Source organism: Microtus pennsylvanicus, chromosome 2 (genome assembly GCF_037038515.1).
Source record: "Microtus pennsylvanicus isolate mMicPen1 chromosome 2, mMicPen1.hap1, whole genome shotgun sequence".
Taxonomy (NCBI): domain Eukaryota; kingdom Metazoa; phylum Chordata; class Mammalia; order Rodentia; family Cricetidae; genus Microtus; species Microtus pennsylvanicus.
This window is the reverse complement of record NC_134580.1, coordinates 122,933,596-122,959,369: the sequence shown is the minus strand read 5'-3', so window position 1 is coordinate 122,959,369 and position 25,774 is coordinate 122,933,596. Positions and strand designations below refer to the sequence as shown.

Here is a 25,774-nt window from a genome sequence, read left to right as displayed (position 1 = left end):
TATTCTGCCTTTCTATGACTTAACTATAAAACCAATTATATTATTCAAAATTCAGCATATACTCACAGGAAAAAGACTGAAAACAAAACTCATAAAATCCAGGGACCTGTAAACAAGGAAGTGAACAATGTTACTAGACTGCAAATAAATGTAGCATCATGAGACAGTTCATTATGTGCCCTCCCACCCTCCCCATCCCCCCAACCCCCACCTCCCCAAACCCCCATCCTCACCCCTCCTATCTCCCACCCCTCCCACCCCCGGCTTTCAGCAGTTAGCCAGACAGCAGTGTCTAATCGCTTGCATACACCTGCACCATAGGCTTCATATGGCAGCAACGAGGTATCTTTGGACACTCTTCACAGTGACCAATAATATCTGCAATTCAAAGCCAATACTAATGATGGCCAGTCTGTGGACATGATCTTCCCCTTTCTTCTCGGAAGAGTTAAGGAGAGACGTGGCTGTGGGATAGGCTAGTCTGATCTTTTTCACTTTTATATGCAGAAATTTTTCTAAATAGCCACATTTGTATTTTCATAGGCAAATTATAAGGTATCATCAAACTAAATCAAAAGTAACTATCTAGGCAAAATTTTACCTAAAAACACAGAGAAAAGAAACATAAAACAAATATAGAAGGTCATTCCAGGCTCTTTGGTCTACACTGTAATTAAAATAGAAAGATTTCTCTTTTCAACCTCCACAATCTCCATAAAAGTTGAACATCTAATATTAAAAAAAACATACTTCTAGAGGCTAAAGGTGGGAAGGTTATGTTTAAATGTACCCCCTAAAAAGGAAATGACCAGCACTGTTTTTTGTTAACTCTGAGGTACTGGAGAACCTTCTGCTCTATTAAAATGGGCACATATTTTCCTCTTTAAAACAGCTTGTGGGTAAAGTTGTAATAGGCGATTGCTGAAGGAAATGCTAAGTTCAGACATCATGCAGCAGTTCCTATTCAGCCTGAGAAAGGGGGCCATAAGTGTAGAACGCGTAGGTGTTCCTAAGGGAAAGGGAGTGGGAGCCATGACTGACAGACATCACGCCTCCTTCTTCCAAAAGCTTTCCTGAATTGCAGGGTGTCCCTTTTATGCCCTACATTTTGGCTTGTCTCCTGCCCCAGATTAAGGATGGGGCACAAAGTAACAGACTGAGCGCACACTGAAGTACGACTCGGTGACCATCACCAGCTCCGGAATGAGCACTGAGTCAACCAGGCCTCTTGAAACTTTGGTGGGAAATCTCGGCTACCAATCAGAGAAACGCAGACTGTTTAGAATGGAAACAGTATGTGGCTACCCAGTAGGCATTTTCAGAACTTCAACTGTGCTACAGGTGAAACAGAACTGGCCAGAGATTTTTTGGCCCGTTCTGAAGGTCTTATCCAGATTTTACAAACTAGAATCTCTGTATGGTGTAGAGAGCTGCGTGGTATCTCAGCAGCTATCGGCTGAAGGAGCGGAAGGAGCTCCAGCAACAGTATGGGGTCCAAGAATCTGTTGTTTTAAGGTCCCCAGAAGACTAGGATATGGGGTCTGGTTTAACTACCGCATACTCTGTAAAATTGTTACCTAAGAAATGCTTAGCACAACAGACAAATAGAAGAGATCAGCACTTGCCTTGCCTCGTACTTCTCATCGATACAAAAGAGCTGAATGCAAAACGCAGTGGATTCTCCCAGGTAGATGGGGCGGAAGTGGGAGGATTCCTCGGGGAACAGGAAGGATGGCAGGGAGCTCTCACTGCTCAAAGTGAGGTCCTCATCACCCATGTTGGAGAGCACGCTTAACTTCTGTTCCACATCCTAGAGCCAGGAGAGAGGGGCAAGCTGGGGGGAACCACGGGCTAGTGGCTGCACTGTCTCTCCATGTCCTGCTCCAACGATGCCTGTGAGACTGTCTCCTCAGAAACAAACCATCCTGCAAAGGTCTATCTGGAGACCTTATAGTGACATTCAAAATGCACAGTGATACAAACAAGTTCTCACACAAAGGCCAGAAAAACAGATGTTTCCATTGTTGTTCTAGGTAGAGATTCGTGTGGTAGTGTTGTGTTGTACACATTAACACCATCAGCAATGGGTCTCATCAACATTTTGTGGCACTAGAATTTCTGGACCTTGAAAATGCTCAGGTGATTCTGGGAATGAGATGGGAGCCCAGAAAGGTCCACTTGAGCTCAGCCACCAGGGAAGTTAACACTGGGTACATCCACACTGATTTGGGGGTGAAACCTGATTCATTCAGAGTTCCTTCTGGGAATTTTATTAATCAAAGTAACATAAGCAGAGAGTCAAAATACTAGTAGTAAAACTTGGTAAAGAAAACCAGCTGTCCCTTATCCCCCACCCTCCCATCAGGTATTGCTTTTAACCGTTTTGTTTCTTGGGGTGCTTCCCTCTATTTCTGAAAAACGGGCTTATGCTGCTATTCTTTAATTTATCAATTTAAATTTTTTTCTTATTAAACACTGAAATGATGGATATATTTAAGTGATTTCCAACATTCCTTCCTGTATACTATCCCTACTGTATAACTAAATTACATTTCTCGTTACACCAGTATTGACACTGTTATGATATACTGTAGATGACGGAATGCCGATCATGATATGTTATTACATGTTAGGATGTATGGTTGCCACCATGAACAAAGTCGTCTAACTTAACCCCATTCTCATTTGTGGACTGTATTTTTATTTCCTTGGTTTCTACATTTCTTTCATATTTTGTAAGTTTGGAGAAGTGTTGGTCAATCTCGGCAATCGGGTATTTGAAATAATCTATGAAACTCACTGTTACTCTCCCCTGCCTATTCATGTCTTGGAGTTTGTATGGTTTGGAGAAAAGTGTCCCTCCCCTAGGGTCAGGCATTTGAACACTCAAGGCACACTTGAGGATGCTATTTCTGAAGGTGTAGGAGGTGTGACCTTGTTGGAGGAAATGTGTCCCTGGGGGGCGGGCTTTGAGAGCACGTCGCCTTGCCCTACTTCCAGCTTATCCTCACCATCTAATGCTCTCTGGTAAAGATGTGATCTCTCAGCTTCCCGCTGCTACTGCCACAGCTTCCTCTTCCTGCTATGCCTCCCCACCATGACCAACCTTGAGCCGTCTGGAACTCTAAGCCCAAATAAAATCTTTTGGTCACAGTGTTTTATCAAAATAACAGAAAAGTTACTAATACAGAGGCTGCAGAGATGACTCAGAGGTTAAGAGCACTGGCTGCTCTTCCAGAGGACCTGAGTTCAAATCCCAACAAACACATGGTGGCTCACAACCATCTGTAATGAGATCTGGTGCCCTCTTCTGGCCTGCAGGCATACATGCAGACAGAACACTGTAGACATAATAAATAAATCTTTAAAAAAAATGATACAAAACTCTCCCAGCCTACAGTTCCAACCTGCAGGAGAGACTGGGGGAAGAAAGCAATGGCCCTCAAGAAGTGTGTCTGAATCCCCAGAACCTGAGAACATGTACCTTACAGCGACAGGGGCTTAGCAGATATCACTAAATTGAGGATTTTGAGAAGGATCCTGGTTTACTTAAATGGATATGATAAAATGTCGAGGGAGGCAGTATGCTCAGATGGGGTGGGGAGGTGTACTCTTGTGGCCCTGAAGATACTGGAAGAGGGTAAAAGGCAAGGAATATATGTGCCCTCTAGTCACTGGCAGAGCAAGGAAAAGCATTTCCCCAGATGCCTCAGAAATAACCCCCCACCTCTCCTTAAAGACTCAGTGCCGTGAGACCTGTCTGGAAATTCTGATCTCTAGGCCTCGAAGACAACAGGGACAATTGTTTTAAGCCACCAAGTTGTGGTAATTGATTACAGCAACAAGGGACTACTCCAACAAACACCTCGTTTCTGGTTTGGAGGAGTGGGTGGGGTTCCTCCAGCTGAAGTGGTGAATGGCATTCTCTCCATTCTCAGTCCCTCACCATCAGACAACCTTGCACAGTGTCTTCTTGGTTTCTCGGGGGAATGCTCACCGGTCATGTCCCCTGGGGTATGGTTCGTCAGCTATGTAGAGGGTGCAGGGAGTTTGGGGTGCAGGTTACTCCTTACCAGGCTGCCAAACAGACCTCTGTGCTCAGCCGTGCTACTTACCTCCCTCAGCGGAACCCCAAGCCCCGGGGGCGAGCCCCTACACTTTTCCTGGCCTCCTCCCGGACTTCTTTCCTCTTTCTCAGTTCTGCTAAGCCAGTGCAAACTCCTTCATCGATTTTCTTGATTCTAAATATTTTTTAAGTGCTTATCTCCCAATAACTCCTTTCCATCCTGTTGTCTTTGTGGATTTGTGCCCTTTTCACTTCTTCACGGTCATCTCAGTGGGTTTTGGGTTTGTTTTTTTTTTTTTCTGGAAGGGTCAGGAGATAAACATGGGAAATCGATCTTCCTTGCTTACCGACTTACCTAGGGTCCTCAGGGGGTCTAAGGGTTCTGGTCCTCCCATCCCGTTCCATCCATGTCTATAAAGTAGTGGCCTCCCTCTTAGAAATATTAGAGAGAAAACTGTCTCCTCCCACTGAACTGTCACTCTCTTGCCTGGGGACTAGCAATGGCCTAGGGTTAGTGAGCATCTCAGTGCGGGTCCTCAGAGACAAACCCAAGCTCTGGGTCTCTGCAGCTGTCACGAAGCTCTGGGAGGAGAGAGAGGAAGTGAGGCAAGAATGCGACGGTCACCGATGCAGGCTTTTCCAGGAGTGGCTTTCCACTATGGGCTCCGTGCTGTACACTCTCTGCCTCAGAGGGACAGGGGCTGGGTGTTGATTCCCAGTCACTCTCCTCACTGGCTCCTGGCTGTTCCCTCAAGAGTGGGAGCTAGGCACCTTTAGCCCTCTTCCTTGGGGTGCTGAGGGACACTAGACAACAGAGGACAGAGAGCGGGGGTCCAGTAGCAACTGCGAATGTGGACCTGTTCCCATACAGTGCCATCTGTCTGACAGCACATCCTGCTTGCCCAGCCCCACTCTTCCCTGTCTCCACCCCGACCTGCAGACAGCCTGGCCAGACACACCGAGAGATCACAAGTGCTCTAGTTAGAGCCCTGATCTCCAGCTCAGGGCTGGCCATCAGAAAGTGCCTCCCTCCCTCCTAGCAAATTCCTTGATTGGTCAGGCTCTGGGGGTTAGACCCCAGGGGTCTGGCCTTCTGACAGAGCTCCAATGTGTGGGGGCAGCGTTCAGTGTTTGTCCCGTCGTGCATCTGCTAATTTTCACGGCCTGGGCCTCCCTCAGAGACGCGCAAGCTTCTAGAGACAGCGGAGTGCAGCAGACTGTCACCAGAGGCCCTCTGGAATTGGGGAGAGGTTTAGCCTTGGTCTTGTCGCTGGGACAGAAAGGGCAGATCATGTTAATCTCCTGCTCAAGAAACGATAATGCCTTCCTCTGCTCCTTAGGTCCAAATCCTGAGGAGGATCACAGGGCACTGGGATCTCGCAACTCCCCAGTTTGTGAACAAGAAACAGAAGACACAAGAAGGCACGAGTGGACCCCCATCTGACAAAGAAACAGTGCTCAGGTGTACGTCAGATGGAGAAAAGTAACAAAGGAAGATGCCCTAGGGATAGCCAAAGAAGATGCTACCAAGCAAACCTTGGTTAACCGAATGAAGCTTGACTTGAACCTGCAACAAGAGGGAACCTTTACAGGAACCTAAGCAGTACATAAGTGCACACACTTACAGTGGATGAACCTGGGCGTGTGTGTGCATATATGAATCTGCATATATCACATGGTATGTACTTGTGTGTATATGGGAAATGAACAGCACGGGGGGGGGGGTTGCTCTAATAAGCATTTTAGCTCTCCAAAGCTTCTCTTTGGGCACAGAAGAAGAAAAAGATGTTTACTAAAATTGTTAGAAATAATTGAAACACAAAGTATAACTTGCAGTCTGAGCTGTGCAGGGGAGTGTGGGATTAGGGATTAATTACAGCGGGTCACAGTTACCCAAAGCTAATCCCGAGGACAACCTTGGTTATGCCTTGGGGAGAGGCAGCGGAGTGCTAGAAGAGGAAAGGGCACACGAAGGCTGAAGGGAAAGGAGGGAAGGCAGAGGCCCTGTGCACACACAAACCTTACCTGCATTTCATCAGAGTGTCTACTGATGTCCCCTGACGGTAAATCCCCAGACAAAGAAGATTCTTCATCTTTCTCCTGCAAAAGACCATGAAAAGACATAAGAATCAACCAAGCCATGAATGGTCGGAACCCAAATTCTGCAGCGAATCGCCAGTGTTCAGACCTCGGGGCCTCTGCTAATGGCTAGGAGACACGAAAAAGTGATGGAGCCTCAGTTCCCTCATCCCGCATCCACCTCCAAGACTTTTTTAAAAGGAGAGAGGGAGGAGGTAGATGGCAGACTGATTGGTGTTTAGGACCGTGCAAGCACCTCCTAATTCTCTCTAGATGTTAGTTGTGACACCATTATTCTGTGTAACTTGAGAGCTTCACCAAGCTTTTTTAAAAATCTGTTTTATTAAAGTATAATTAACACACAATAAACTGCATTCATTTAAAATATGCTTTTTGAGAAGTTTTGACTTGTGTATATACCTATAAAAAGATTACCCTAGTTTAAACGATGAACATATACCTCACTCCCATAAGTGTTTGCATTTCTCTGTGCCCACAGATCCCACTGCTTTCAGTTCTGGTCCAGGCAAACACTGATCTCTTCTTCGTCACCAGATTCTTGGAATCGAGGGTATGCTTTTACTGGGAGAGGGGTTGACTTCTATTTCTTTTGACATTAAAAATTAAATCATTCACATTCTCAAGCATCCGGGCAATTTATTCCCTCTTGTTGCTAAGTATCGCCCGTGTGTGAATGAACCAAAATTCCTGCATATCTTCATCAACATTTAGAATGCTGAATTTTTAAATTTTTGATCATCCTAATAATGCATGGTTGTGCCTGCTTATCGTTTTAATGTGCATTTCCCTAATGACTGAGGAAGTTGAATGTCATTTCATTTAGACATTTTCTTCTGGGAAATGTTCACTCCAATTCCATATTCATTTCTATCAGGATGTTTTGTTTAACTTATGCTGACCTTGATGCCAGTACCATGATACCTAAATACAAGAATTTTAAAATATATCTTGAATCCACTTAGTTTCAATTCTACAACTTTGTTATAAATGATCCTGACTGCTACGGGTCCTTTGTCTTTCCATATGAATTTGCTGTTTTAATTTCTAAAGTATTTATTCCTGCTAAATTTTAACTAGGGTCTTGCTGGATCTACAGAGGAATTTGGGAAACTGACATCTTGACAAACATCAAGTTTTCATATCTATGCATACAGGATATCTCACAGCTTTATTTCTCTTTTCAGAAAGGTTTAGCAGCTGTCAGTGCATAGGTCTTAAACTATTTCCTGGAATTTTACTATTCTAAATGGTATGCGTTTCTATTTCTGTTTGTGTGCTGCTGTTATAGGAAGATATTTAAATAACATCTGTGAGAGCTCATTTTCAGTGTCAGCTAGGAGGCTGGAGATGGGTCCTGTACGTCTGTGAAGGCATTTTGAGAGAAAATAAGAGAAAGAACCCTGAAAATGTGGGTGGCATGATCCCATGGGTTGGGTGTCCAAACACTATAAAATGAGAACACCAGTAGAGTGGACCTTTGACTTTTCACTGCTCCCTGTCTACCACAAGACACCTCTGTCACCTATCCCTGTGGCATTAATGCTCTGCCTCTTCACAGGCTCAGAAACACGGAGCCCGGTGACTGTGGACCGAGCCCTCTGAGATCATGAGCTGAGACAATTCATTCCTCTCATTAGCTGTTCCTGTCAGTATGGGTCGCAACAGCAAGAAATGCAACTCATGCAAGACAAAGTGACATTTATGCATCAAGGTGTGAACAGTTTTGAAATTTGCTTAAATATGTACTAGTGCTGTAGCTACTTTGTGCATTTCCTGCATAAAGGATCAGAACAAAATGCAGTTTTCATTTTCCTTAAAATACCAATTCTTTTCTCTTTTTCATATTTTTGTACACTGGCTTAGCCCATCAGTACCACATTTAATTGAAGTGGTAAGAGAACAAAGTCAGAGAGAGAGAGAGAGAGAGAGAGAGAGAGAGAATCCATCCATAACCATTAAGTAACAAGCTAACTTTTTTCAAATGTACTTTATCAAATTAAATGCCTTATTATACCTAATTTTCTAAAAGTACTTATGGGGAATGGATGTTAAATTTTCTAATTCCTTTTCTGGATTTATGAAGAAATTGTGTTTTTTATTTGCTAATATAATAAAATACAATTATGGTTTTCATGTTTAGAGAGTCTTGTATTTCCAAACAGACACCTAAGAATAATCCTTTTTAAAAATATTGTCTTGGTCTGTTAAATTTCTTTTTGTTTGTTTGTTTGAGACAGTATCTCAAGCAGCCCAGGCTAGCCTAAAACTCTCTATACATCTCAAGCTTGTTTTGAACTTCTGACTCCACTCCTAAGTGCTTGGATTACATCCATGCACTGCCATGGCTGACCACTTGTGTAGACAGAGGCTGCTCATTCATTTCCTGGCTGCCCAGACCCCAAATAATCATACAGAAACTGTATTAATTACAACACTGCTTGGCCCATTAGCTTAGGCTTCTTATTAACACTCTTACATCTAAAATTAACCCATTTCTATTATTTTATATTTTACCACGAGACTCGTGGTTTACCGGTACCAGCGCATGGGCATCTTCTCCTCTGGGGCAGCTACATGCTATCTCTCTGACTCCACCTACCCTTTCCTCCTCTATCTGCTTGGAATTCCCACCTAGCCTTATTCTGCGCTGCAATAGACCCAAAGCCGCTTCTTTATTAACCAGTGGTAATCACAGCATACAGAGCGGAAACCTACATCACACTTGGACCCTATCCTTCAATAAGTGAAAACTTCTTTATAACTTTACTTGTCCTGTTTTGGCCTTTCTGTCTTCAGAGGGAAGACCACCAGACACATCTAGTCAACAATCTTGTCATTGTTTCTTCAGGGTTTTTGGTTGTTTTTTTTTTGTCCCAATCTCTTTTTTCTTCTCTGTAGACTACGGTTTAACATATATTAGGTCACTCTGTCAGAGTTCATTAATATTTTAAAAAAGAACAAAAAAAAAAAAACCCTTTTCACTACAGGAGAGATGACTCAGCAGGTAAAGGTGCTTGTCACCAAGGCTAACAACCTAAATTCAATACCCAGGACCCACATGGTAGAAGGAGAGAACTGACTCCCTGAAGTTATATTTTTAGACTCCCCATTCTCATTGTAACACAGAGAGTGTGAAATAAAACCTTTTGTAAAATGTTTCACTTTTCTATGCCTCAAGTTCACCAATCTTTTCTCCCACGATACCTAATCTGTTGTCAATCCTTCTGATGCACTTCTCAGTTTCTGTGATGCACATACAGTGTGGTTTTAGCTCTAGAATCTGTGGTGGATCATTTTAGTATCTCCTGTGTCTCTCTTTAACTTTGAGAGCAAATAGAATGTAGTAGAACTCATTTTTTTAGAGAGCATGGAGTTGGGAGATGATGGGGAGGGAGGTGGACCTGAAACTAACTGGGGTATGTGAACGTGATCAACATACCCTGAGTATGTATGAAACTCTCAAAGAACATATTAATAAAATCCTTGCTTTGTTTGCTATTTCTACCATCCACTTTAGTTTGAGGTTGATTAATGGATTTAGCTCTGTTTGAGGTGCTATATATGATCCTAGGGTTTGAGTACATGGTTTTAACTGGATTCTAAACACTGTGAATACATCTGTATTCTTACCAATATTCTCGGACTTGGAAAGTTACCTGGAAAGTTGGACCCTTTTGATTCTTGAATCATGAGAGAGACCTGGAATGGTTCTTCCTCTAGAGAGTTAGAATATTCTCATTATGGAGCCAAGACACACATGTGTCCTTTCCCTGGGCCTTGTCAAGTACACTGTTTTCTAGTTTGCTGGGCACAGACACCATTTCCAGCCTGTAAACCTGTGAGTACTATTGGCCCTAATCCCCTGGGAAGTGCACTGCCCATGTCTGACCTCAGCACACGCAGCATGCTCTGACCAATGCTCAGCTGAAGACCAAACAGCATCCTTTGCATACAGATGACAGAGCTCAGTCTCTGCACAACTCTCTCCTCTCCGCTGCTCTATCCTTCAAACTCTAGACTCCACGGACGCACTGATCTATCTGTCTTTGTGGATATTTGCCTGATTTTCACATGCTGTGAGGTAGACAATCACAGACTGAGTCACCTTGTTTCCCATCTCAATGACGTTAGGATCCTTTGCTATCGTAGAGAGAGCACTATCTTGAGAAGGCTTGTTTTGTGTATTTCAGATCTTTTTTTTTTGGTTGTTGTTGGAGAGTAAATGTGATGTCTCCTGCAGCAGCACACAAAGTGTTCCATTTTAGACACAATGTCTAAGGGTCTAAATGCTTCTCATGAGTCTCGTTTCTCTCCATTACCCGGGCCCTCCGCTCTTTTTTGAAAGGGTCCACTCTCTTTTTGGCCTCGACTTCTTGCTGTCTCCCATCCTATTCTCCATGCCTTTCACTAAGAGCCTCTTCTCTTTCCATCACATACAGCCTCCTGCAGACTGGGACTATGCTCGAGTATGGGGGTTCCCTCAGCACTTAGCGGGGTACCTGACCATTGTGATCACTAGATCTATGTGGATAAAACTGTGCTTGAAACATGACACCCAATTATTACACACTGAGCCTTTTGTGGCTTGGGGCAACCAGCGAGCATTCTTCCAAAGAGAATGAAAATTTCCACAACATTAAAATTGGGGAAGAGAGTCCAGGGGGACCTAGTGCTAAGCCTCAGGTCCTCCTTCCTTCTGATCCCCAAGATTACTCTGTGTGTGTGTGTGTTGACTGATTGACAAGAGGTACTTTTTCTTTTCTATGTGAGGCTATATAGGAGGGGGAAAGGAGGCACTTGGGCTTAGGAAGCAATAGTTCTTCACCTACTCCCAATCTTGAAGGAATCCGTCAAGCAGAAGTTGATGGGACTATATAGTCCAGCCACTAGTGAGTGCTGACAAGGTGCCAGGAAATTCACAGAAACCTAAGGGTGAACCCATTCATTTCACCACCTGCCTGACACACTTGTTGAGGTCTTCTAAGGAGGGGACCTGAGTGGCCTTGCTCCTGAGGACAAAAGGGCATGCACTGACAGCCCTTCAAATACAGACATTTTTAGACACTGCTCAAATCCAGCAGTGGCTGGATTCCTGGGCCCGCCCATTAATCCCCATCTATCTCATCACATGACTGGTTCAGGACTCCCTGGGAGTGGATTCATCCCTTGGTTTAGGTCCAGGCAGCAGCACCCCACTTGCTCTGTTATAGACACACTGGCTGTAAAAGAGTGAAGGAAAGCTCATCCTGAACCCACACAAGTTGAGTGAAGCTGGGTAGCTCTCCAGGAAACAGCGACAGGTATCTTTGCGGCGTACCAAGGCCCAATCAGGGCAGGAAGGAGCATGCTGGTGCATTTGAGTGTGTGGAGCCTGTGTGTTTCTTTAGCAACTTTGAATTGCCTAATTAGCTTCCAGTGAGCAACTGCACCTGCCTTAGCTTCCTCTAGTGTGGGAACGTGCGGGAGGAAAGGTGGAGGGTGGAGAACTGGCGGTGTCTTGAGTTGGGAACAGAACTAGGCAGTACTGTTCACATGATGCTGGCTTTACAAACAGACAAAATACGAGAGTTACAGGATCATGGAGACTTGCACTAGGCTCCAAAAAGTCACAGAGGCCAGGCACTGTGTGGCAGGGTCAGATTCCCTGAGGATGTCCCTGAGAGATCACTGTATGGAGCTGAGATGAGGATGCTTGGATGGCAAGGAGGCATCAGGATCTGGAGACACGAGGGCTGTGGCACACTCAGCCTAAGTTGCAAGCACAGACTGTGGCTGGCCTAGAAGGACTATCCTGTGGTTACAGGCAGCAGGGCTGTAAGAGAAGCACCCGGGCTGCTGGAGTTCAGATGATGCCACCCAGAGCCCAAGATGCTGGGCACATACAACAGTATTTGCTGCTTGTCCTGCTGGGTCTGGGTTTTGCTTTGGTCTTCCCTTGCTATGCCCCTATTTCTCTCTTTCATAATGGGAATAGTACCCCATGCTGGCATACGTTATGAGTATGTAATCTTGTAGGGGCTCACAGGTAAGACTGTCTTGAGTCTTCCACAGGAACTGGACTTTGGAATGGGGTCCGGACTGTTATAGACTATGGGGGCTCTAGAAATACATTAAATGAATTTTTTCTTATGAGATGGCCATGAACCCTTTAGGACAGTGTAATGGCTAAAGGTGACATATTTGGGTATCACGTTGACAAGGTGTAAACTTGTGATCATTAATTAGCATCCACGTAGAAGATACTCCTCTGGGGGTGTCATTGAGGGCATTTCCAGAGAAGTTTCACTGAGAAGGGAAGTCCTACCCAGGCATGGATGGCACCATCCCACGGACCGGGGTCCCAGAATGAATTCTGGAGGGGGAGGAAGAGGAAATCAGTCTTCATCTCTCTTTCTCTGCTTCCTGACTTCAGACACAGTACGATCAGCTGCTTCACGCTCCCACTGAGATACCTTCCCCGCCATGAGAGCCTATGGCCTCCTCATATTGGAAGCCAAAATTAAGTCTCCTTTGCCAAGGTTGCTTTGGTCACGTATTCTGTCACGGTTACAAGAAAGGTAACAGCTACGGGACGAAGCTCCATTCGGGCCTGCATTCTCGAACATGCCCATGAGGCTTGCCCATTGCAAACTTACACAATTTTACCACCTGAGTGTGAGCGGGGCCTTTCTGCAGCAGATGACAGGATTCAGTGGTGACCCTAACTAATTCAATGTCACAGTAACCAGGTCCATCCCCATCCCTCAGGCCCGGGGAGGTCATGTCCCTTACCTGAGTCTCCAAGGCCTCTGAAGAAGCATTTCTTCCTGGTTCCTCAGCTGCTTTCTGAGAACCCTGGCTTTCACTCTTGGTTTCTGTATCTTTGAAAGAAAAGGTAGAGGAAGGACAGAAAAGAAATGATAAGGTATCCACAGAGCAATAGGAAACTGCGCAGAACCTCAAGTGTTTTCAAGTGATGGTGGCTCTGCAGGTGTCCATTCCAGAGAAGAGCACCTGAAAAAGTGCTGCCCACTCTGATCCTCGCACTGACACTCGGGTGCTAGGCGAGTTCCTCTTCAGCCCGTCTCTGACTTGTCCGCATGAAGAAGATGAGGCCATGCTGCCCCAGGGAAGCAGTGCAGATGAAATCACACAGAGGGCATGCGCCTGACATGGAGGAGCCCCCCAGCCTCGGCCAAGCTCTGGGTAGCAGGCTCCTTTGATGTCAGGTTCCTTTGAAGTTTCTAAGCAACCATCACCCTCCTGGATGGCAGGCTTTGAAACAGTACTGAATTAGAAAACACAAACAAACACCACAATTTACTATACAGTGCCCTCGGAATGCCAAAGACTGGGAAAAGGGCAGGTTCTCTTGGGAAATACCATGAACTTAAGGTCTCCCCGTGACACTGCCATTAGCATCTCTTCCCTCTTTTCCTTTCCCTAGTCTTTTCCTCCTTTCCCACCTTCTACCCCCAACCCCACGGCCCTTTCTCCCTGTCTCTAATCCTTTGCCAGGATCTTGCTATGCAACCCAGGCTAGCTTTGAACTCACATTCTTCCTGCCTCAGTGTCCAGAATACTGGAATTACAGCTGTGTGCAGACATGCCGGCTCCCTTTTCTATTTTCTACTGAGAAGAGCTGGGGCTGAGCTGTTATAATATGCTCTGCAAAGCAAATCATCTGGATATTCTTCACATGCTTAATCCATAAGAATTACAATGGGAAAATGGCCCATTTCCCATGCAAAAGCCTTCTCCCACTCAGACTCTTCCTCTCTCTGCTTTCTCTCCCCTCCCCTCCCCTCCTTCCCACCTCCAGGTCATCCATGCCTTAGCAGAGCAATTGGGGAAAGATTACGACAGTAGGGATGTTCACCTTCTCTCTTGCCTAGGGCCCACTCCACTGAGGGAACTCAGCAGTGGCATCTATCTCCTCTGATGGGTCCCAGCTCAGAGCAGCACAGACACTCTGCTTGTGGGCATGAGGCCCTCTGGGCCCTCTGAATGGCCCAGACACGCAGTCAGTGTGAGGAAGCTGCTCTGCCTTCCTATCTTTAACTATCCCATCAGACATTGCAGAGCCAGGCAGAGCTCATGATTCTCTCTGCTTCTGCTTCTGGCTAGCTTGTCTCTCTACATCCAGCACTAGGATGACTCTGACAGACGCACTGGACCACGGAGGTCTTCTGCGACTTTTTAACCAAGACGTGGGTGAGTGAAATACAATGAGCATCTAAGAGAAAAATTAGATGCCCAAGGCGGGTTTTTAAGAGTGATAATGCTGAAGGCACTGATGAGAGAGACTCATATCCAGACATGAAATGGAGCTCACTGGCCATGAAGGAGTGTCCCAAGAAAAGACAGAATCCTTCTGAAGAAAGATGCTTTGAGGAAAGGAAAACCCGTGGTGTCTCTAGTCCCTGAGTATGCTCTGTGCCTGGGCTTCCTAGCATGTCCATGATGACAAGTCTGGCTCTCCCAGGCTAATTCACCTGGCCGCAAAACACAGAAAGGTGCTGAAGTCAACCAGCTTCTACAGCGGTCTCTTCTATGTGAAGGAGAATTCACCTACTGACGTGAACATGCAAAACATTTCCAAGACCTAGAAGTTTCCCTCACCTCCCTGAGGAGTCAACACACCTATTTCTGACTACTACTGATTAGTACTATTGATTAGTTTTGCTCCCTGTTTTAAGCTACACTCTGTTTTTTAAATGGTAGTTCTTATTTTAAGTTCCAAACTGAAGAAGAGATCTAAAAGAAAACCCAAGAACACGGCCTATTCTATGCGTATATTTTTTACAATTAGAATAAAATTTCTAAAACTATTTAAAGAATGGAACAGATTTAGAGTGAACTAATGATCCTGGCGACTTAACCATTTGCTAGTCTAACGCTCACAAGACAATTACCAACGACAATGACTAATTGTCTTAGCTAAACTGTTGTGAGGTGTCGAAGCTTATTATTAAGCAGCTGCCACCATTGTCCCCAGAGGTGGCCGCATTTCAGAACTGGGCAAGGTGATGTTACATCTCCCTTCCCAAAGTCTCTCGGGTTTTGTGAGGTTTAATTAGTTAATGTTCACAATGTGCCCTGAGGCCATCAAATGTGACATGCTATCTCGGAAAAGTCAAGGCTGTGGTATTATGTGACACTCTACCGAAAACATAACCCCGGCGACAACTTTGTTATTTTATTGCTTCCACCCCGTAAGCGATGTCGGTGTCACAAGCAGCAGATTATTCCAGCAGAGGGGGAGATACAATTTTCTATGGCGTTCTCTGGGTGACATTACTTATCTGAAGTGGCTTTACCACAGGCTAATTAAACTAGAGGTTCAAGTACCTCCCTGGTACAGGCACTCCCAAAGCACAGCGTCCAATGCTGCGTTCGTAATGATGACTACCTATAGAGAAGCTTCTATACGCTTTAGGTTCGGCTAGCCGTTGGGTCCACCCTGCTGTTTCTAAGATGAATATTACACAGAGAATGCAACATAACATATTTTGAAGGCTTTTGAAAGAAATAGTAATGTGCTTTTACATTCATTTTAAATAGCTGTCAAAAATCCTATAACTGTTTCTATACAAGGAAATAAGGCAACCCTTAAATAGTAAAGATGGAGAAAGAGTTGGTGAGCAATACTTTCAAAGGAATAGAATAGCTCAAACTTCCTATAGTAAGACATTCTATAAAGCCAATCTTTAAAACAGAGGATTCTTGAGGAATGAATAGAAAATAATGGACTAAAAATATACAACTAGACATGAAATCCTGACTGGTGTTGATGATAATATTTCAAACTTGTAAAGAAAAAATAAGCTATACAGTACTGTTGACTAGCAGTGTTAATAAAAAGAAATTTTTTAGCCCCTATTTCCTAGTGGATCTCCAAATTAACTGTAGATAAGATTACATTCCGAAGGTTTAAAAATCTGTTTGAAATGATTAGAAGGCTTGGAAGATTAGTTCCATGTCCTTGCAGGTGGAAAACCCTTCCTTAGGGTTGAGACGTTCATTCAGACTCCAGGTAGAAAGGACACAGGCTATTCTTCTAGACAATACCCCAAACTGAGAGTTAAAGACAAGAGAGCAGACACATGATGATAACCATGCCAACTGGCAACCAAATGGCTTCCCCAAATAAATTTCAGCTCAAATCAGAGGTTACTACTACAAGCAAGAATTATTCCTAAAATAGCAATGATGAGAATATTGCAAATAGCTTATGAGACACAGGCAAGGCATTGCCACATGGAAGATTCGCAGCTCTAAGTGTGGAAAGAGAAACACCCCGATGATGCAGACATCTGGACAATAACGACCAACAGGAACTAGCACTATTTAGATGATCAGAGTGTCCCGCAGACACAGCTTCTTCGACCCACACCTCTGAAGGCGACTCCACTTTGGGAGAAGACTGACAACCCCTTGCCCCTGAAAGTATGAGTTCAGCTATCACAGACCAGGAGTATCCCAGAGGCCCCCAGGAAAGGATTTGGTCTTTCATCTTAGAGAAAGAGTTAAAAATTAATGAGAGAGAAGACAACGGCAGCTTAGAAGCAAGCAGCAACCACTTCCTTGTGTCTCTGTGGTTTGGAATCAACTGGAAAACAGCTTCTCAGCAAGGTGGGTGTTTGAGGGGACACATCGATAGTTATACAGAAAGTCTGGTTATCAGAAGACAGGACTAGATAGAGCCTGTTCACTTTGGGCAGGCGCCACAACCCATCTGCAGGGAGGAGTGACAGGAAGGGAAGGAGGAAGAGGCAGTGAGCAAAAAGGGCACAGAAACGGAAGCACCACAGAAAGGCAGGCTGAGCTTAGCTGATCTGGGAGCTACATGGCGTGCTGATGCTGGAAAAGTACTCCACATGCCCCAGGGTGACGGCACAGCGCTGTACGGGCAGGCAGCTTTGAGGTCATACCCAAGCTTGCTTCTCTGGATAACAGTTTTCTTTTCTTGTAACTCAAAGCCAATTTTGTCACAGTATCCAAGCCATCATCTACCATGTGGTCCAGCGACATGCCATCCAACCCCCACTGAAGCAATATCACAGAAACATACATGCAGCGGGATCCGGGTTGGAGACACAGTACAGAATCCAGATCTCTTTACCTTTAACACCAGAGGGTGTAAGCAGACCGTGCTTTTGTTTCCCAGCCGCTTGGACTCAAATAATCACACAGAAACTATATTAACTACACTGTTTGGTCGATGGCTCAGGCATATTTCTAGCTAGCTCTTACATCATAAATTAAACCATTTCTATTAGTCTATGTATTGCCACGTGGCCGTGACATTACCTCATTTTCTACACATCTTGTTTCCTTGGCGGCTAACTGGTGGCTGCTTGCTGGCTGCTTGACTCCGCCTACTTTCTCTCCATATCTCTGTTTGGATTTCCCTAGTGACTTTTCTCTGCTAAGCCATTGGCCAAAACAGTTTTATTTATCAACCAATAAAAGCAACAGATATGTAAAAGGACACCCCACCTCAGGAGGGTGTGATGGCCACTGAAGAGAGTCAGGACTGAAGTGATACATGCAATTATGTCCAGGGACTGGCCTGGTTACCTAACTTAGGAAGGTAGGTTCAGCCACTCATCCTCAGTAAGCCAATAAGAGAGAAGTAATAGTGAAAAGTGAAGAAGGAGGTGCATCCAATGTGGCCACACTAGGAAGGAACAAAGAGGTCCAGTGGCTCCAAGTCCATCTTTCAGGGATTGACGTGAGGCTTGGGTTTAAATAGAGGGCAAGAGGAAGACGTAACTAAGCAGTCTGCTCAAGATGGGGTCCCATTCATCACTGCCTCACTGTTGGGCTCCAGCGGCAAAGTGATCTGACATGCAAGAACTGGCTGAAATCCCTTTATTTGGAGGGACTCGTTTGCTCTACATGCCCCAATCGCAGTTCATCAATGGAAGCCAAGGCAGAAACTCAAACAGAAACCATGGAGGAATGCAGCTGACTGGTTTGCTCTTACTTTTGTTGTTGCTGAGAATTTCAAACAGGAATACTGCATTTTACATCATTCCCACCCCTCCTGCTCCTTCACCCCAATTCCTCTTGTTCCCCCCTCCCTCTCAAATCTGTGACCTCTTCTTCAAGTATTGTTGTTACATATATACATCCATGTGTAGGGACACACACACATTTATACAACCTTCTGAGTCTGTGTAGTCTATGCTTGTATGTACCTGTGTGTTCAGGGCCGACCACTTGGGATCAGACAGCCCCCCCTAGGAAGCTTGTCCCATTGGCTGCCTGTAGTGGAGCCCTGTGAGACCTCCCTGTCCACACGGACATACCAACTGTCCCTGTGCAGCTCTTGTTTAGGTGATCATATTGTTAGGGTTTTATGAGTACAGCTTCGTTGTTATAAAATCTCTCTAGTTGCTTTTTTCTTTCATTTTATTGATTCGTTTATTTATTGTGTGTGTGTATCCATGTCTGTATTTGTGTTCCAGTCTGTGTCCTTGTCAGTGTCCCTGTGTCTGTGTCCCTTTATGTGGGGGGAAGGGAGAAACAAATTCTTCTGCCTGACACTAGGCTTTAGCCTTTTCTTCCTCCCAGCATGAGACTCCTGGGAAAATTCCAATTCATGGGGTCTATTGTTTCCACAGCCTGATAGTCAAAAGAAGGAGTACAGTGTCTCTCTTCGCGAGCTCTTTACTCCTACTGCGATGGTTCCAGCCTCAAGAAACCATAATTGCATGTGGTAGAAAGCACCAACGCAGCTGCACCTCCTGGACAGTAGTGTGTGCGCTGCTCTAGGTGAGGGCTTCAGGGGGCACCCGAAATAGTCACCGGGCCTGCAGCTAACATGGAGTGAATCTGTCTGGAGTAGACTTCAGCCTAGGGAACTTTGGTTCCCTGCACTAGTGAGCAGGGGAACAAAGTTATTCCAACCAGATTCTGTGTCCACCCAAACCACGCTCACTGCCTGAGTAGTAAGCAACACAGAAACAAAGAAAAAAAGTACCCAACCAACCAGTAAACATCTCATAGCCTGTGCTCTATCCAAGGGGTGCAGAGCACAGAGAGCCATAGGAAGAAGTGCGGATTTATGGAAGCAGGGACCTTTTACTTTTGCCTACACAACGACCCTCATGGAGACAATAATTTAATCTTTAAAAATAATTATTTAGAGTCCAGAGAGATGGTCCAGAGGTTAAGAGTACCTGTTGCTCTTGCAGAAGATCCAGGTCCAATTCCCAGTATCCACCTAGTAGTTCACATCTGTCTGTCACCCCAGTTCCAGAGATTCTGACACCCTCTGAAGGTACCAAGGAAACACAGGATTGGGAGGCGAAGGAGGATCAGAACTTTAATGTCACCCTTAGCTACATAGCAAGTTCAAGGCTCTCCTGAGTTAGCAGATGGAGAAGAGAAGCAGCAGCAGGTGGAGGATGGGGAAAGAGGGGAGGAGGAAAGGGAAAAAGAGGGGAAATATTGATAAAGGGGAAATATATCAAGAAGACAACTGTACTTTCACAATTTCACAAAGTAAAAGTTTCTAACCTAGACATAAAGAGCCATGCAATACACTAATCAGTACTCTGTGCCCACCAAGAGAGCAGCCACAGATCCACAAGGGAGCTTCAGACTCAATAGACATCTGCAGGTATACTAGTTACTTTTCTATTGCCATATGAAACACTATTACAAAAGCAACTTATAAAAGAAAATTGTTTAATTTGGGCTTGTGGTTTCAAGGGTCATATCCATGGTGGCAGCAGAAGGAAGAATATGATAGCAGGAGTAGCTAAGAGGTTACATCTTGATCCACAAGGAGAAGGCAGAGACAGGGGAGGGAGGGAATAGGAGGGAAGGAGAGGGAGGGAAGGAGACTGGGGATGGCACAAGTTTTTTGAAACCTCAAAGCTCTCCTCTTGTGACGTATCTCCTCCAACAAGGCCATACTCATACTCCTAATCCTTTCCAAACAGTTCTACCAACTGGGGACCAAGTATTCAAATATATGAGCCAAAGGAGCTAATCTCATTCAAACCACCACAGCACACAAGTAACAATTGAAATAATTGCTTACATTCTGTCAGATCACAATAGGAAAAAGCCCTAGAAACCAACAGCAAGAGAAATTATGCAAACACATAGAGATGGAATAATATACTTTAGAACAATTATTGAGATATTAAAAAATATAGACTTAAAGACTTCCTACAATAAAATGAAAATGTAAACACTGTAACAAAATCTGTTGGACAGAGCAAAAGCAATTATAAGAGAGAAGTGTATAGATATTAATGTCTATATTAAGATAAAATCAGAATCTGATATCTTACACAGTCTGACTGACTAAGATAACTCAGGCAGTAAATGCAGTGCAGCCAAGGCCGACGACCTGCATTCAATCCTTACGGCCCGCACGATAAAAGGAGAGAAGTGGCTCCTGCAAGCTGTCCTCTGACCTCCACACGTGTGCAAACACGCATACTGCCCCCCACTCATATTAAATAAACAAAGATATCTCAAAAATATAAATCTAAGATGCATCTCAAGGTCTTAGAAAACCAGAAACAATCCAAACCCCTATTCAAAAGGAAATGATAAACATTAGAACAGAAATTAGTAATATTTTACAGATTGATACAATAATAAAAAGTCTCCATCCAAAGGAAAAAAAAATCTAGGACCAGATTGATTCACTTCTTAGTCATTCAAGAACATTAAAGATGTAACATTAACGTTCTTCTAAGTATTCTGTAAGGTGGAAAAGGAAGAATGCTCTAAGTTAATTCTATAAACAACAATTACATTGACACCAAAATCAGATACGATTTTAATAAAACACATACGAGAAAGTTAAAGACCAATATCTTGATGATTATGGTTCAATAAAATATTTGCAAAACAAAATGTGATAACATATTTAAAATGTCAACTCTCACAATCAAGTTGGCTTCATTCTAGGGATACAGTTTGGTTCAATAAAAATGTCCCCACAACACATAAAACCAAAGCCAAAATCACACGATCATCTACACAGTTCCAGAAAAATGCCTTTGGCAAAGCTTAACACCTTTCCATGATAAAGCTTTGAAGAAATAAGATACAGAAAGACCATAACAGCATAGTAAATAATATATAAAATAAATTCATAGCAAGTATCATATGAATGTGTAAAATCCAAAAACGCTTCCTCTGAAGTTGAGAACAAGGGAAGGATGTTCACTCTCATGACTTCTATTTGATATGGCCCTGGACATTTTAACCAATGCAATAACGCAAGAGAGAGAAATAAATGGGATGCAAACAGGGAAGGAAGGAAGAAGTCACATTATCCTCATTTCCAGATGACATTATCAAATGCTCAGAAGACCCTAAAGATTAAAGCACAAGACTTTAGGCCTGATAAGTATACCAAAGTAATAGAAGACAAAATTCAACATTCATAATTCAGTGAATTTTCCTAACAGATCAATAATGAACACCAAAAATGAAAAAGTACTGAGGAGAATAATCCTATTAACAAAAACCTTAAAAAATAAGAATAAATAGACACTTGGGAGATGTCAGTGACAGTGTCTGTCACCCTAGTGACAAAAGGTAAAGTCAGGAGAGGCGGATGGAGAGGCAGGGCCTAGCTAATTGGTGAGCTCCAGCTTCAGAGAGAACTGCTGTCTCAAAAACAAAACAAAACAAAACATGAAGAGCCACGGAAGAAGACAACATCCACTTCTGAACATACGTGTATACACATGCATACATGAGAGAGGAGAAGGAAAAAGAAAAAGAAAATATTTTAAAATAAACCTAAGGATGAAAGACTTTATTGAAATGTACAAAACACGAAGAAAACTTGAAGAAATTCTGAAAGGCAACCCATGGTTATGAACTGACAGAACTAGATATCATTGTAAATGACCTTGTTTTTTTTAAAGTAATCTGCAAATTAAATGCAATCTACATCAAAATTCCAGTGACATTTTTTATAAAAATAAGACAAAATGCCCTAAAATTCTAAAGGAAGCATAAAGGGCCCAAATAAAAAAAAATCCTGAGCAAAGAGTTATGCTTGTGGTACTACAATACCTGACTTCAAATTATTCTGTAGAATCATAGTAACTAAATCCACCTTTACCTCTTGCGATATAATGAGTTACTTACCACTCTGGAGGAATATTCCAATGCCTATCTGATCCCCATAGTCCTCAGGCTATTGCCAGTTAATTTGAAGGCCCTCAACCACTCAGACCCTGAATTACTAATAGAAAGGATTTTCTTGGCAATAAATGCTTTTATTTTATCTTCTAAGGACTGACACCACAGTACTTTTAAAAAAAATTAAAGATTTATTTTTTTATTTTATGTGTATGAGTGTTTTGCCTGCAAGTATGTGCGTGCACCACGTATGTGCAGTGCTGGGGAGGCCAGAAGAGGGTGTTGGATCTCCCGAACTGAAGTTACAGATGGTTGTGAGCTGTCATGTGAGTTCCAGGCACCAAACCCATGTCCTCTGCAAGAGCGGAAGTGCTCTCTACCACCAAGCCATCTCTCCAGCCCTAAGTGTTTTATTTTTTAAACAATAAAAAATCAAAATGGATAACTAAGGCAACTACACTAGAAAGGACAAAATGGATTCAAATCAATTGGGAGAACAGAGGCTATATAAATAATATCAGGAATTAATAAATCCAAAAGAAACCCTGAAAATTTAGGGGCTGTTCTAAAAGTGAGGTTGAAAAGGCCAATTAGACAGAAAAGTCTAATTGAAGGAGGAGGTAAAAAGATGGATGGCTTTAGAAAGGAAATAACGATAACATGGAGAAAGAAAACTCTCCTGGAAGCAGAGTCCCCACAAGCATCTTAGGCAAAAAGTCTAAGGAGAGCATTTGCCTAAGAGGTCCACAGAGCAGCAACCAGCACAGGCAGAAGCCAGCACAGGCCAGAAAAACCAGTGAGCAGCCAAGAAGACCTCAAGGGCTGTAATTACCAGTGGTGCCATCCTGGGCAGAGCTGAAATTCCATGAGCAGAGTGAAATAAGAATGACTGATTCCAAATGAAGAGTAAGGGTGAAGCCAATACAGAAGGATCTAAGAAATCAGCCTGGGACGCAGCTGAAGCAACTTCTCAGCGGGAAAAGAAAATGGCTCTCCTTACAGGAAACATGGTGACTCAGCCTCATAGTGCTAACATTTGAAAGAAGAGATGCTGCACCTAAACTAACTCCCACCCACCCCCATTTATTTTAGGTTGCTTCTTCTGTGATAAAGGAGAGCTGGAACCTTGCAGGTTTGGAACCAAATTATCTGGACCTATTTCTAGTTCCTCCTCCTGCAAAAACACTTGACATTCATTCATCTCTATGTTTGATCGAACATCCTTGTGACTCTTCAGGTAAACCCATTTAAGAATGGACAAATCAGATCCCTTAGCTTTGACTAGCCCAAAGGCCAAGGATGTCATCACAGAACATCTGATCCACATCACTGAGTTTCCCACATCACCGTACCCTACCCACCTGACATTTCCACCAATGTATCTGAAAATGCTTTTATTCATAACTTTCGTCGTTCTGTTACTGTGAAGCCTTCATGAAGCTGTTACCACATCAGGCCAGCCTGTTTGGAGTAGTCTGTGTCTCTGAGCCACGGACACTCATCTTTAGCTCCAGAATAAGCTATCTTTTATTATTTTGCTGTGAGGCCTGGGTTGTGCATTGACAGGGCATTTCTGTCTAATAGAAGCTGAGTACTTTTCCATAACTACTACAAAACACATTTTTGTAGAACTAGTTTTGTGATGCTTGTTTTTCTCTTGACTGCCAAATATTTTTCATAGACTTAAATCAGCAATCAATAAAAAAATAATAATATCTTTCCTTATGGAGTTAAATACACACACACACACACACATAAAACTATACCCCAGCCATGCTAATAATTTTTTTCCATCTTCAATACTAGTGGTCCTTTTCAAGAAAAAAAAATATCAAAATTTTTAAGTCTGATTCCAAAAGATACAGTTTATTAAGACCCATGAGAAGATAAAGAGGCTTGCGGGTGCCTCTCCCAGGTCTTTGGCTGAGTGATCCATGTGGCCCTGGAGGTCAGAAAACACTAGAGATCAAGCCAGCTACAGGGGGAGAAGGCTGGTGGCCCAGCACAGAAGAGCTGGCTTCACGCCGGGCATGCCCAGCACTGCTTTTCCCTTTGTTTGCTGCCATGTACCAAGACTGTGTTTTTAGTAAATTACTTCCTCTGCTTCTTTGCTCAGATTAAATTCGGTCCATGATAGTTTAAGAGTTGTCAAAATAAAAACACATTTGTGGGCAGAGCGAACTCGGGGGCGACCCCCACGTAATGGGTGCAGCCCACTGACAGCCAATTTAATCAAGGGGGAATTCAGAGTATTCATAGAGAGCAATTGATTTTCAAGAGAAAAGTCAGCAGGATCAAACAGCCAGTTGGGAGGAAAATCCCTTGAATCACCCCCATTGCTGTGTTTGCTACCAACCAACTCCTGCCTCCATATAGTGTAATGGCCAAATTACTGTAATTATCCCCAGCACAAGTGGCATATCAACATTATTTTAAACATGGATTTTTTTGCATAATCTTTCATTATTATCATCCAGCCTCCCATTTGAAAATGGAAAACAACAACAAACTGTGATGTAGCCCCCAAAGAAGAAAGGTCACCAGAGAGAACAAATCAAAGGGTTATTTACATGTGAATATACTGAGATGTGTTTTACAGTCAAATACACTCTTGAAATTCATTAAATGCTTTGCTCCCCTGCTTCATAAATATGGGCAAAAGAGACATCACCTACTGGGAAAATAATCCCAGCACATAATGATCATAAGGAATATAAATAAAGCCACTCTCCTTTTCAAAGACCTCCAGGCCCCGTATCAAAGCGTTTGTGCTTCTGCCATTGTGAAATGAACCCAACCGCTGGAGAGCGCGGCCGGCCGAGTCCTATCGCAGGTTTGCTCCCGGGGCTGAAAGGGGGAGTGGAATGCGGATCCCCTTCATCTTGCTCCCTCTAAAAATAATGGATTCTTAAGCAGCTGCCATCGTTTGTGGCCGCCGTTGGTTTTGAAATCCTGCAAAGGGCTTAGAAGGCAGCGCTGGAATGAAGATAGAAAATCAGTAACAGGTTTTTGCTAAATAACCCAAAGGGCCACCCAGCGGGCTTGGGGCGCTGCCCCTGGCTGCTTAGTTCTAGATTTCAGCTCTGCCTAGTATTCCTCCTGGTCTGTTACAAAACCTGAAGATGTAACCCCGAGATCCTCTTGCAAGAGCCTGAACTGTCTGTCCATCTTGAGGACAACTTGGCCCACGCACACGTCCGGTACCATTTGCTTGTTTTCTAGACATTTCTATGTGTCGCTGTCACGTACATTATTCCGGAAAATCGAAGTTGGAAGCAGTAATTAAAGCCTTGGAGATGACAGTAACATTATTGTTGTTGTTGTCCTTGTTATTATTAACCTTCATATACAAAGATGCTATTCGCTGGCAAAAAACTAACAATAATAAATAAATAAACTTTTTAAAAGGACAGAATTTAGGACTGGAGGTTCAACAGCTCAATGACTGAGCATTTGCCTGCCGTGCACAGAGCTCTGGGTTCAAGCCAGAACACT

The 25,774-nt window shown here is 43.6% G+C and overlaps 1 protein-coding gene across 3 annotated transcripts in view; it reads right to left on the bottom strand.

Moving 5' to 3' along the window:
- The window catches only part of Cfap61 (cilia and flagella associated protein 61), a 270,585-nt gene that overhangs the window by 188,884 nt on the left and 55,927 nt on the right, over window positions 1-25,774 (bottom strand). For all 3 annotated transcript variants that reach the window (XM_075962374.1, XM_075962373.1, XM_075962375.1), the window contains exons 9-12: window positions 12,938-13,026; window positions 6,092-6,166; window positions 1,626-1,810; window positions 67-106 (exon numbers count right to left, since the gene is read on the bottom strand). In XM_075962374.1, the coding sequence (XP_075818489.1) occupies window positions 67-106; window positions 1,626-1,810; window positions 6,092-6,166; window positions 12,938-13,026 (389 nt within the window). The remainder of the gene's footprint in view (window positions 1-66; window positions 107-1,625; window positions 1,811-6,091; window positions 6,167-12,937; window positions 13,027-25,774) is intronic.